This window comes from Amblyomma americanum, chromosome 1, assembly GCF_052857255.1.
Source record: "Amblyomma americanum isolate KBUSLIRL-KWMA chromosome 1, ASM5285725v1, whole genome shotgun sequence".
Taxonomy (NCBI): domain Eukaryota; kingdom Metazoa; phylum Arthropoda; class Arachnida; order Ixodida; family Ixodidae; genus Amblyomma; species Amblyomma americanum.
In genome coordinates, this window is record NC_135497.1 from 8888245 (window position 1) to 8897428 (window position 9184).

The 9184-nt window shown below is 47.5% G+C and overlaps 1 protein-coding gene across 6 annotated transcripts in view; it reads right to left on the reverse strand.

The window, feature by feature from the left end:
• Nucleotides 1-8550, reverse strand: part of LOC144109739 (armadillo repeat-containing protein 8-like) — a 114493-nt gene extending 105943 nt beyond the window's left edge. For 4 of the 6 annotated variants that reach the window (XM_077642568.1, XM_077642550.1, XM_077642536.1 and 1 more), the window contains exons 1-4: nt 8273-8548; nt 7936-8009; nt 7800-7871; nt 7596-7735 (exon numbers count right to left, since the gene is read on the reverse strand). In XM_077642568.1, coding sequence (XP_077498694.1) covers nt 7596-7735; nt 7800-7871; nt 7936-8009; nt 8273-8299 — 313 coding nt within the window. In that variant the 5' untranslated portion in view covers nt 8300-8548. Of the gene's footprint in view, nt 1-7595; nt 7736-7799; nt 7872-7935; nt 8010-8272 lie in introns of all 6 variants that reach the window. The other 2 variants (XM_077642544.1, XM_077642555.1) reach the window with 2 other exon arrangements.
• Nucleotides 8551-9184: the final 634 nt, after the last annotated feature.

A 9184-nucleotide genomic window follows, 5' to 3' on the forward strand; every position in this document is an offset into this window, starting at 1 on the left:
AATATGTTTAGGTGTTGACACTCCGCCTGACAGCATGACAGAATCTTGTTCATCGCTCCTCGTACTTCTTTCGAATGCGTACAGATGGAGCCACGCAATGCAGTCTTGTCAAGTTGCCGAACTGCGGCGGACATACTGCAGGCGTTGCGTGATTGTTCGGTGCAGTGGCATGTATGTGTGCTTGTTTAAGTGCGGCAATGCACAGGACTGAACCTGATGTCGACTCTGAGTCATTTTATGCCATTTTGCGTTCTACTTGCTGGAAGTGTATGAATGGGTGGAAAAGCAGTGAGGACATCGCCCTATGGTCCTTCGGAGCTTGTTACTGAACTACATTCATAGCAGGATTTTTTCTTTCACCCACACAACTGCCGAGAGCATGGTTAACTATACAGTCGAGCCCACATATAACGGCCCCACTTAAGACGAACTTTCGATTATAACAAACAAAACCTGCTTGACCGTCAAAATATACATTGTTTCAATGGCACAAAACCACACGTGTAACGAACGTCATTAAGCCCTGCTGATTGGTTACAGCGAACGGACGGCGTAAACCTGGCGCCGTGATGCGGGATAACCTGCCTCCGACCCCTTTGCGAGCCTGGCGCGCAGCGTATTTTCCCGAGCCTCATCGCAGGTGAACTGCCCGTGCTGCCCGCCCCGTTCGTGCCGCTCTCGAGCGAGCTACCCTTTCCCCGCCAACGCGTCTTCCAAGATCGCCTCCCGCCCCTCCTCACAACTCCGCTCCCATCTCCTCACTCTCTTGGAAATCCGCGCGCAGCCTCCACGATCAACCACACCGCTGCCGATGCCGATGGCGGAGGCCACGCTCCGTGAACCAGGCCTTCCGTGGGAGCCAAGAGGTGGCTGCACTGACGCTCACAGACGCCCCTCATTGGTCTCACCGCTGGCGCTCTGTGTCTGTATCTCTAGCTTGATTGGCTTGATTGACGCCTGTGCACGTTGCACGTCTACCTCATCGCGTGCTTTTGTCACTCTTGTTGCAGTGCGGACGTTTCGTTGGCTTCGTTCAAATCTCGTGCCCTGGTTGTAATTCGGGATGGCGGACGGGAACACCGTAACCATTTCCATTGTATTCAGCGATAGAGATGATGAAAGCGGCCTGGGCGGAGGAGACGGCCACTGGCGAGCGGAACTGCTTCCGCAAGGCCGGCTTATTCGACACAGTGTCTGATGCCGAGGTCGAGGAGCCTGCTGACGCCGATGACACAGGCGTTTTGAAAGCGAGCCGCTCTATTGCCTCACTGATGGCTTTCAAAAGAGCTGTTTGTGGCAGAGAGTAGCAGAGATCCTTTATGTCTACCAAGAAGGCATCCACTGCTTGAGGGCGCTCTTAATGCAATAACGGCAATACAGATTGGCCCAGAGTGACAGCAGCAATTCCGTACATACACAAGGTCAGCCACAGAATCAAGATGATGTCTGTGAAATTCAAAGTTCGTGTAGATTACTGGTGCCCAACAAATTAGGAGACCTCTGCAAAAAAGTCAACCAAGACAACCAGCCAAAAGGCACGTGCAACAATAAAGCACAGACTACAGTTTACGAACCCATGTGTGACCTCGGTCGTCTAGAAGAGACCGCTATCACATGGAGCGTCCTATACTGGGCAAACAGGAAGATGTATCAATGAGTGGCTGCGGGAACACTCCAAATCACTCAAGACGGGCACAGGCAGTAATTTGCCTCTTCATTGTAAAAAGTGCTCTTGCCTGCCAGCCCTGGACAAGACAAAGATTTTAAGCAGCTACCCCAACAAACGCACACGAGATACACGAAGCCTAGCTCATTTGAAACAATGGCACCACACGTGTCAGCAGCCCATCCACTGACCTGCTTACAAAATAGAGAACCTATCTGGAGAAATACTAACCTCGCCTCTCATCGAACAGTTTGTTTAGCACCATCACCTAACCTTTTAGCCACATTTTTACTGCATTTCTAGGGTGTAACACTCACCAGCCAACGTTCACCTCATGCCTTGTTGACCTCTTTTACACCTGTCACTCATCCCACAGTCTTAAAACCATTTCATCTTGAATTCTATTGCTTTTATGAATTTTATAGGTTTTATTTGGACTTTTCGCTGCCCCTGACGTTGACTCAGCCATTTACCTCAAGACAACATATTGTATGTGCACCCTCAAATAAACTTCAGTTGTTAATTAGCACCTTCTTCGTGTTGCGTCTGTGCTGTTTCTTTCTTTATGCCGAACCAAATAGCCCGCAACAGTAACCTGTTCAGCCTGAAACAGTTCTGGAGAGCAATTAATGCCTAACAAATAAATCACTCAATATCATTAACAGATCAAACAAGACAGCCCGTCCACTCACTGACAAGGTCGCAGAGACACTTATCTCAACCTTGTCTTCCATTTTTCACTAATAAAACAGACACGAACCTCCCGTATTTCCCACCATATAATCATCCCATTATAGCCAAGGTAATCTTTTCTCACGGAATTTCAAGTCACTGAACCATTAAAACTGGCATCATCTTCAGCCATCAGTGGCACCAATTCACAAGTGCTTAAAAACACAACATACATAACCAGCTTTATCTTGACATACACTTTTCAAGTCACCCCTCAAGACTGGGAAGTGGATGAGATGTCCCTAAACAAGGTTCTACTAACTACCATCCAATATCCTTAGCCCACATCTGTCCCAATATTATGGAACATATTTATTCACATCTTATAAATTTTTATACATCTGTCAACTTTTCCCACCCTCTAACCAGCATGAATTTCGAAAAGGCCACTGATGTGAGACTCAACTTTCATTATGTCTTCACTACCTAAACACCAGTGTTGATCTTAACGTTACCTGTTGACCCCATTTCATAGACTTCAAAAAAAGTTTTTGACAAAGCCCCGCATAATTTTGCTCATCATATTATGAACTGTACTATATCACGACCTGCTTGATTACTTGCTATAACAACACAAGCTATGTGCATTCTTTATTATTTTGTTGTTGTGCTTTAACCTGTACTGCGTATTTCTCTTTCTTATTTCCTTGTCATTAGATCCATTACTTCGGTCCTTTTTCATGTGTTCAAGTATTTTTGCTGTGTGCTGCATTTTTTTTAACTGTTCTGAATATTGTTTTAAATTTGATGCCCACCTTACACAATGCCCTACGGGCCTGAAAGGATTTCAAATAAATAAATAAATACATAAATGCCTGGTTTTAAATCTTTCACGACTAAACCTTATTCCATTTTTGTTTTCAATTGGATAAAGAATTTCCTAACTACAAACTATTAATCAGTCTATTTCTTCTTTGCCCTCTCTGGCATGCCACAATGTACACTGCTCTGTGTTCTCCCATTTTTCATACACATCCACGACTTTTCCAACATTTCACAAAACATTTGATTATTCGCTGATGATTGTGTCATTAATAAGGCTATGGATAATAACACTCTTCAAACAAACCTTTTAAAGCGAGATGAGGGTCACAGATGGTTACTGATCCTAAATACTAAGAAGAAGACACTTGTTTCTTCTATAGATGTCAAAATTTGGTAAAAGACTCCCAACTATTTTGGCTACACTGTCTCATCTGTTAACTGCATTAAGTATTTAGGTAATAACATTTTGCATAACCTTATCGGTCTGCTCATGTCATTCGGATAGTTAACGCTAACAGAGTTCTCGGCTGCCTTTGGCACAATTTAAATGTAGCACCTCCCACAGTTTAATGAAATCTAAAGTCTGACGAAAACTCGTCTGGTCGGGTAGAAGATTCATGTATGAAGAAAAAGGAACGCCGACCAAAAGGTTGTTGTTTAAAACGAAGACGTTTAGGCTTCCATACGGAAGCCTTGATCACTGGGCGGAAAGCCCAAAGCACAAAGCTTAAGTACGTCGCAGTAATCGCCCCAAGCATCTTGCGTACATAGGTGGGAGATTGCCTGCGTTGTGATTAAGGGTTTTGTCTGTAGTTTGGATTATCAGGGATTCCAGATATCGACGTGACAGCCAATTCTTTTCTCTTGCGATGACTGATGCTTCTTCCCAAGCTATATTGTGCGTCGCGGCTTCCACGTGTTCCGCAAGTGCATTAGATGCAATCTTTTTGTTCCTGACGTCGTTCTTGTGGTCCCTCAATCGACTTTCGAAATTCCCGCTCTCGCCGATATAGCAGTAGTTGCAGTCTGCGCAGGGAATCTTATAGATGACGCCAGGAAACTTCTCTTTCTTTATCTTGTCTTTGGCGGCCACCAGCTCATGCCTCAGCTTGCACGCAGGAACGTGAGCGACGTGCACACCGTAAGTGCGCAGAACGCGAGCCACAGGCTCGCTCACAGCCCGGCACATATGGGATAGCGGCGCGGGCTCGGCAAAGAAGACCAACTGGTCCTGATGGGCGTGAAGACCGTTGAAGAACAGAATCCACGAAGTGCTTGGGGTAGCCGCATTCACTCAATTCTCGGCGCACTTGGCGTAGGTCAGCAGCCCGATCTTCTGGCCTTCGGCAGATGTTTTTGGCACGTCGGACGAGGGAAGCCACGACGGAGCGTTTGTGGCAAACCGGGTGGACAGAATTAAAAGGAAGATACCGGCCTGTGTGGGTTTCTTTTCTATAAACTTTGAAATAAAGGCGGTTTCCACGGCGTTCCACCAAAACGTCCAGAAAAGGAAGACGGCGTGCAGCCTCCTCCTCTACAGTGAATTGAATGGAATCTTCCATGCTATTGATGTGATCTGTGAAAGGACCTAACGCATTCTTTTTGATAATACAGAAACAATCGTCGACGTAACGCACAAAAACCTTTGGGCGCGGTTCGAAGGTAGCCAGTGCGCGAGCTTCTATTGCTTCCATGGTAAGGTTTGCGGTTGTCACCGATATAGATGCGCCCATAGCAGTGCCATGAACTTGTCTATAGACTGCACCCCGGAAAACAAAATAAGTGTTCTCAAGGCAGAACTGCAACAGCTTCAGAAGATCCGATGCTTCGATAGGGGTTCTTTCACACAATCCGTCGTCATTCTGCAGCGCTGAGCGGCACACCTCCACAGCCAGATCCACGGGTACGCTGGTGAACAGCGATTTCACATCAAAGGACACCATGACCTCGTCGTCCTCCACCGTGACATCACGTGGTGTACGTGATGTCAGCGTACCCGTTCTGCCTTGAGAACACTTATTTTGTTTTCCGGGGTACAGTCTATAGACAAGTTCATGGCACTGCTATGGGCGCATCTATATCGGTGACAACCGCAAACCTTACCATGGAAGCAATAGAAGCTCGCGCACTGGCTACCTTCGAACCGCGCCCAAAGGTTTTTGTGCGTTACGTCGACGATTGTTTCTGTATTATCAAAAAGAATGCGTTAGGTCCTTTCACAGATCACATCAATAGCATGGAAGATTCCATTCAATTCACTGTAGAGGAGGAGGCTGCACGCCGTCTTCCTTTTCTGGACGTTTTGGTGGAACGCCGTGGAAACCGCCTTTATTTCAAAGTTTATAGAAAAGAAACCCACACAGGCCGGTATCTTCCTTTTAATTCTGTCCACCCGGTTTGCCACAAACGCTCCGTCGTGGCTTCCCTCGTCCGACGTGCCAAAAACATCTGCCGAAGGCCAGAAGATCGGGCTGCTGACCTACGCCAAGTGCGCCGAGAATTGAGTGAATGCGGCTACCCCAAGCACTTCGTGGATTCTGTTCTTCAACGGTCTTCATGCCCATCAGGACCAGTTGGTCCTCCTTGCCGAGCCCGCGCCGCTATCCCATATGTGCCGGGCGTGAGCGAGCCTGTGGCTCGCGTTCTGCGCACTTACGGTGTGCACGTCGCTCACGTTCCTGCGTGCAAGCTGAGGCATGAGCTGGTGGCCGCCAAAGACAAGATAAAGAAAGAGAAGTTTCCTGGCGTCATCTATAAGATTCCCTGCGCAGACTGCGACTACTGCTATATCGGCGAAAGCGGGAATTTCGAAAGGCGATTGAGGGACCACAAGAACGACGTCAGGAACAAAAAGATTGCATTTAATGCACTTGCGGAACACGTGGAAGCCGCGACGCACAATATAGCTTGGGAAGAAGCATCAGTCATCGCAAGAGAAAAGAATTGGCTGTCACGTCGATATCTGGAATCCCTGATAATCCAAACTACAGACAAAACCCTTAACCACAATGCAGGCAATCTCCCGCCTACGTACGCAAGATGCTTGGGGCGATTACTGCGACGTACTTAAGCTTTGTGCTTTGGGCTTTCCGCCCAGTGATCAAGGCTTCCGTATGGAAGCCGAAACGTCTTCGTTTTAAACAACAACCTTTTGGTCGGCGTTCCTTTTTCTTTATACATGAATCTCCCACAGTTTAAGGGGCACTGATAACTCCATCCAATTATTCTTAGTAAAAATTGATTCTCTGGACTCTCTGGCTATGTTGACATTTGTCCAGTGGTAAAAGGCATTCACTGCAGAAAAAATTGGATTTAAAATCTTCCCATCAATCAATTCAAGACGGATTGAACAGCGCTAACAGAGGGGACGGAGGAGAAGATGAACAGGGAAGGCAGCAATAAATCATTTGGTTGCTAGTGGGTGCTCCCGTCTGTCAACGCTGTTCAATCTGTTTCCATCAACATGCATCAACCAGCCCGACACAGCCCTCGTCAATCCTTAAGGACGGTTTTGAAGGGAATGGTAGCCTCAAGGATATCATAAAGGCTATTTGTCCTCGTGCCCATCTCATCCGACTAAAGTCAGATAATGTCACACTCAAATGAACCTTTTCATCGAACTTGTTCGAAACATTCACCCTCTCATACTGCACCAGTGTTACTTACCTTAAGAATAAATCAGGACTGCATAACCTTCAGAAGCACAAGACTGTCTCTATCCTAAAGTATATCATGCATTCCCTCGTAGCTCTTCAATTCGACAGGCCCCCACAAGGCCGTCTATCCACATGCCCTGACTGGAACTATCATCAGCCATCGAGTCACTCTTTTATACACACTAGGGTATAAACCTGCCCCTCATGTAAAGAAAGCCCTCACCCAATGGGCACTTGAGGTATCTCAAATAAATGATTTCAAGCTTACTGCCAAATTTTGTTACTTTAAACCATGATGTGTCACGAAGGTGATACAATTACGTGCTTTCAAGAAAAGAGATGCCTGCTACCCTACATACACCTGAGGGATCAAGTGCCTTGAAAATGGGAAGTAATTTAGGAACCTATACACAAGCACTTTGCCAAAAGTGCATCCTAGCAATGTCTGTGAGTAGCACAGCACATTGTGCCAGAAGAGGCACTGCATGGAGCACCACTCCAACTGCCTTGGTGCTGTCGATAAACAAATTACAATAAATAACTGTTCCCCAAACACAGCCCCAGCGTTTTTTGGCCATTTTTACCCTCTTTCGGGTCACTCCTCAATTTGCTAGCAAATTCGGCCGCATAACAGAAAAGGCGGAAAATTAAGCGCTGTGCCAACCCTGCCAACGCACTGAGCGATGAAAGGGCCCGACAACACATGCAATGTAGGGTCCATGCTGCACTCGTGCCTGCCAGTAGCCGGACATGCCGTCGGAGGAGGCCACACTCACCCTGCAGCAAGACTGGCAGCACTCCCGCTTCAAGCAATGCCTTGACATTTTCTTCTGTGCCTTTGGCCAGGCTGTTGAGGATCACAGCCGTTTCGCACAAAAGCTGCGGATGAGACTCCTCGCGCAATATCTGCAACAACCTGCGTTACCCCAGGCACACCGCTCAGTACTCAGCTGGCGACTTGCAAATCAAACAGGGTTTACCTCGGAACAAGGCCCATCCGTATGACCGTGGCCTTTTGATTATTGCTCCCAATGACAGAGTTCTTCAGCTGACTGAAAATACGATGCAGACGCTGTCATGACTGAACCGATTGAAAGCCAAAGATCGTGCACTTACATTATTCCCTCCAAGCATTTTTCTGGATCGTGAAAGAACAGGAGGTCGATGTACGACCTATTGCATTCGACAACCTGCCAAAAGAAACCATGGACGCAGCCTTTTGCAAATTTTGCTTCCCACACCTCCATGTGCACTCGGCCCTTTAGTGAAACGCATTTCATGCGAGGCACACCCCGCCACTACGATGGGGCCCACGAGAACAGGTGCAAGACCACACGCGACTGTCGCACGAACGCGATGCGTGCCGTCATCATCGCTACTCCCACTACGCAAGCTGCCAACTTCAACAAAATTTTGAGATGACAAAACAACCCTACCACACATATCACCTTACCATATACGACTGATGAATGGTCACCATTCTGTATCGATGCCTTTCAAAACGGGCAACGACGGCAAAGTACACGATTTCTACCCGATCATACCACCGATTTCTGCATCATCGGGCATACGAGCATTCGATGCTACCCGAAGCCCGAAACGCGCCCCTTCGCAACCACTTTTACTTTCAGCAGTATTTGCACTCCTGCGATTCTTTCGCCTCTAGGCCTGTTCAGTGCGTTCGGTCAGCAGTGGCATGCGGTGGCTAGACGAGTAGGTGTGCCGACTGGCAAGGGACAAAGCGTAGTTCCTTACGCCTCCGCCTCATGACAACAAACCTGGCGCTGCTGTTCTCCGCCCGGCGCTTGGGGGTGGATCGTCTGCTACTCGCCGCAGTTGCAGTGCTCTAGAACCATGGAGTTTCTTACTTTTAAAGGATGGAGAGGCCAAATTTTTGGTTGGCGTGTTCTTTGTTTCAAACGCTGCGTATTGCCCAGGACGCGTGATACTCGCTGCGCAATTCATATGTGTGCGGTAAATAATTTTTATTGCATTATTTATACTGAGCGGTTTCGGTTTCTGATCGCCGGGGTGTGCTGCGACGTCATGATCAGGAAAGAGCAGCAATCCGGGTCACATGGTCCCCAAAAGTTGTGACGCGCGTATTGCTGCGTTAGAGTAGGGTGGCTAGTTAGAGTGAACTAGAAGTTACAGTAGGGCCATTTTATTTACCTACACTTCGTGCAGGCTGGCGTAGAGAAGTGGAGGGCGAGGTTTATGCGATGACGTAACCACTCCACTTAGCGGCCCGCATGAAACCGCGCGTCTTCTGCACGAGCAGACGACAAGCGCTTAATTACGGAAGTTTTGGCAAGAAATAAATTACCGTGAAAAGTACGTTGTCTTGCTCAATCAATAAAAAACA